The sequence below is a fragment of the Talpa occidentalis genome, unplaced genomic scaffold (assembly GCF_014898055.3).
Source record: "Talpa occidentalis isolate TD23 unplaced genomic scaffold, MPIMG_talOcc4v2.1 talOcc4.17, whole genome shotgun sequence".
Classification (NCBI taxonomy): Eukaryota; Metazoa; Chordata; class Mammalia; order Eulipotyphla; family Talpidae; genus Talpa; species Talpa occidentalis.
The window spans coordinates 52,121,353-52,125,271 of NW_023601754.1; the positions used below are offsets into that span (position 1 = coordinate 52,121,353).

Genomic DNA, 3,919 nt, shown 5'->3' on the forward strand with positions numbered 1-3,919 from the left:
CCCATGCTGTGTGGTCCCGGTGCTAGGGTTCAGCCCCTGACACCCTGGCCCGTGGCCCCAGGGCTATGCCTGACCTCGTCCCTCTGAGCATCCGGGGGCACAGAGCTGGGGAGGTGGCACCCAGCTCCACCCAGCCCTAGTGACCCATGTCCAACATCCCCAGAGGTGGCCTGAGGTGCCGCCACACCTCAGCCCAGCACCTTGGAGGATAGGAATTGGGGGGTGAGCCCCCAAGCCCAGCAGAGACCCTGCCCTGGGGCCCAGGAGACCCCCCCGAGGGTCTGCGTTCAGACTTGCAGCGGATGGCACCCGGTGGGGAGTCTGGGAGGGCTGGGGGCCGAGTGGGAGCAGGAGGTGAGCCAAGGGCTGGGGGCGGTGTGGGGCGCCAGCACAGGCCAGCGGGCCACGGGGCGAGAGAGCGCGCCGGCCTCCACCTTCTGGCCCTGAGGCCGCCTGGCCTGGCAGTGACAGCGTCACCCCTGCCTCCAATTCCCCGGGGTGCCTGCCTTCCGCCTCTGCTCCTGGTTTGCTCTGCTTTGTGGGGGAGAGGTGGGAAGTCACTGCAAGGACCCCCCCAGACCTCTGGGATCCTGAAGGCAAGAATCAGACTCTCCCTGGAGATTGTCCCACAAGGAGGGGGCCTCCTAGGCATTGTCCAGCTGCCCCCCCCCGAAGCCTCCGGGGCTTCACCCGGGTCCCGCGTAGACCCCACGGCTGCAGGATGCAGGGTGGACAGCCCTGTGGGGTCCCTGGTGAGAGGTGACAAGTCTTAGTCTCCGACCCACATAGAGGCCTGAGCTGAGGGGCCGCTGCAGCCCAAAAGTGGGGCTTTGGCCCCCTCTGCTGGCCATCTGTGGAATGCCGCAGCCCTGCTGCCTGGGCCGGCGTCCGGAGGGCAACAGGCCGGTGGGGCCGGCTCCCCAGGCGGGGACACAGCTGGCCCCTCGCAGCCTCACCGGACTCACTCTGGCTGGGGACCCCCAGGCTCTGCCAAGAGCCCTTTGTTCAGGGGACACAGGTTCCGGGTTCACTCTGCTCCCTGCCAGACCCCTGGCCCTCGAGGGCAGGGGCCGATGCCCCCTCCCTGCGCCCACCCACCCCCCACCCGCCCCGTGCCCCTCAGGCCTGGAGGACAGTGAGGAAGGCAAATATTCGCTGCCAGCAGAGAAGGCAAACACCGCCAGGTGCCAGCTCGCCCTGCCGGGAGCGGAGGCAGACCAGTGTCCTGGAGGCAGCTGCCCAGCAGAGCCTGGGGTGGGCCCAGAAGGCGGACCCCGGTCTGGCCTGGCCCCCCAGGAGCAGGCGCCATGTCCCCACCCTCCACTCGTGAGCAGGACTGAGCTGCGGAGTGCGGGTGCCTCGGCAGCCTCACCGGGGGACCGGCCCTCCGGCCAGGGGCTGGGGACACGGGGGGGGCTGGGACCCTTGGAGCCTCTGCCTCCCGCTTTGGGGCCACTGGGCCCCCCCTGGGGTGGCCGCACCCCCGCCGTGCCTGCCATGGCCAGCCCAGGGCCGAGGAAGCCCAGGTCCAAGGGCAGCAGGCGAGGCCCCGGATGCACCGGCCTTGGATTCCCAGAAGGGGCAGGTCCGGGCAGGGCCGAGTGCCAGAGCCCGCCCCAGGGGTGACCCGGCGCCGGGGGTGCTGAGGTTTCGGTGGGGTGGGGGCGCCAGGCCGGAGACAGCTGCCTCTGCCACCCCCTGACCTTGGGCCCCACGACCTCACCCATGGCCGGGAGGGCCCCCGCTCCCGTCCTGCCGGGACCAGTCCTGCCGAGGGCCGGGGAGGCTGGGGGGCTGGGGGGCGCACCCAGGGCGACCCCACTGTGACCAGATCTGGGGGCCGGACCTCCGGGTCCATGGGCGTGACCCCGCTCAGGGCACCCGGGAGGCACCCCCAGCACCTCCAGCACCCACCACGCGGGGGCCCAGGCCCCAGGGGCTCTGCTTCCGCCGCTCGGAGCTGTGGGTGCCCGAGCGCAGGGGCCGCCCAGGTCGCCCTGGTCTGGTCTCGAGGGCAGCGCTGGCCCGCGCCCGGCCGGCAGGCCCCGCGTACCTTGGCTTCCGCGGAGCGCCCTCGCCTCTGCCCGAGCCCGAGGGGCCGCCGGTGCCCCCCGCAGGACTCGCCTCCGCCCTCCTCCAGCCCGGTCTGCCCTGCCCTGCCCTGGGCCTGGCCCTGGCCCCTGCTCCGGGGGCGGCGCTGGTCTGGGCCGTGACTCCCTGGGGTGTGGCCGCGTTCATGGGCGGGTGCCCTGGTGGGTGGGGTCCCCCGTCCCAGTGCCCCCCACACCTGGCGAGCTCCTGTGAAGGGGCAGGTTGGTTTGCACCCGGAGGCCGGCGGGCTGGCCGGACCTGGTGAGCCCAGGGCGCCCGCTGGCCCTTCAGGTGCCCGGCCTGGCCACCTGGACCCCCTGGCCCGCGGGCAGTGCGTGGGCAGGGCCCGACGGCTTCACCCTGGGCCGCTCTGAGCGCTGAGGAGGCCTCAGGCCCGGCCCCTGCGGACCTGGCCCCTGGGCGACCTTGTCCTCAGGCCTCGCCGTGGGGCTTGTGCTAAGAGGGAGGGCTGGGGGCAGCCTGTGCGTGGCCCTGTCGGCTGCCATTCTTGGGGGACACAGCCAGAGTCCCCTGAGCACTGAGTGGTCTGAGCCGGGCCCGACTCTTGGGGTGCCCGCTGGCCTCTCCCAACCCTTCCTGGGCAAGAGGGCGCCCCTGGCTGCGGCTGGGCAGGGGCTGCGGCTGGGCCAGGACAACCCCTGGGCCTCTCCCCTCCTCACCCCTGCAGGCCTCCCCGCTAGCCCACGCCGGGGGCAGCCGGAGCCCCAGGGACGGCCCCCCCACCCCGCCCATGCTGCTCCTCCTGGAAAAGCTGTCGGGGTGTCGGTCCAGGAGCGTCTGCTCCGGCCTCGTGGAGCCCCCGCAGCCCCGTGCGCCCAGCGCAGCCGCGGCCGCAGGACGGGGCCACGGCAGGGGCGGCAGCAGGCCCGGGGGCCACGTGTCCCGGCGCCCAGTGGGAAGCTGGTCCCTGCGCCTGTGCAGAGGACAGGGCTCGGGGCAGGACCCCAGGCCGCCGGCGCCCCCACCCGCGCCCGCCCCCCACACACAGACGCTGGCGCAGGCTCTCGCGAGGTTTATTGGGGGGCGGGGGCTAGTTGCAGTAGCTCTCCAGCTGGTAGAGGGAGCAGATGCTGGTGCAGCACTGTTCCACGATGCCGCGCTTCTGCGGGGCCCCCGCCAGGCCCCCGCGCCGGCGCCCCCACCCAGCGCCGCCTCGTCCACCGCGGCCAGCGGCCAGTCTGGAGCAGCGGGAGGGAGAGAGGAGCCGGCGGTCAGGGGACGCCCCGCTGAGCTGGGCTCCCGCCCCGGCCCCCGCGCCCCAGCCCCCAGCGGGGCCCCACGGGGCTTCCCGGGTGGTCCCAGGGCCCAGCCAGGGGTCTCCCCGCCTGACCCCACCCACAGCCGCCACTCCCTGGGGCGGGGTGCTCTCCCGCACCCAGGCTGCCCGGGACAGCTCCCCGAGGCCTGGGGGACGGGAGGCCGGGGCTGCCCATCACCCCAACACAGTGCCCAGTGCTAATCCTGGCCCTGAAGTCCCCCCACACGCCCCTGTCCTCGGAGGGGGGTGTTGTCTGAGCAGAATGAGTTTCGGGGCAGCAAGTTCAGCGGGGCCGCGGGGTCGCAGGGCCGCGGGGAAGGCGGGGCGGGCAGGCCAGCGGCCGGCCGGCCGGGGCGGCTCACCCTGTGGGTCCCCCAGCTCGCGCCGGGCCTTGGGCGTGTAGAAGAAGCCGCGCTCCCCGCACACCAGGTAGAGCGCCTCCACCAGGTGGGAGCCGCACAGGTGCTGGTTGACGAAGGCGGGCGCCGGGCGCGGCCCCCACACGGCCAGTAGTGCCAGCAGGGGCAGGAGGCGCGTCCACAGGGCCAT

At 73.8% G+C, this 3,919-nt stretch overlaps 1 protein-coding gene across 1 annotated transcript; it reads right to left on the bottom strand.

Annotated features, from left to right (window-relative positions):
• Positions 1-3,142: 3,142 nt before the first annotated feature.
• On the bottom strand, positions 3,143-3,919 carry INS (insulin). Its single transcript, XM_037517388.1, is given in 3 exon segments — positions 3,143-3,234; positions 3,237-3,290; positions 3,733-3,919. Coding segments are annotated over 3 exon segments (333 nt in total).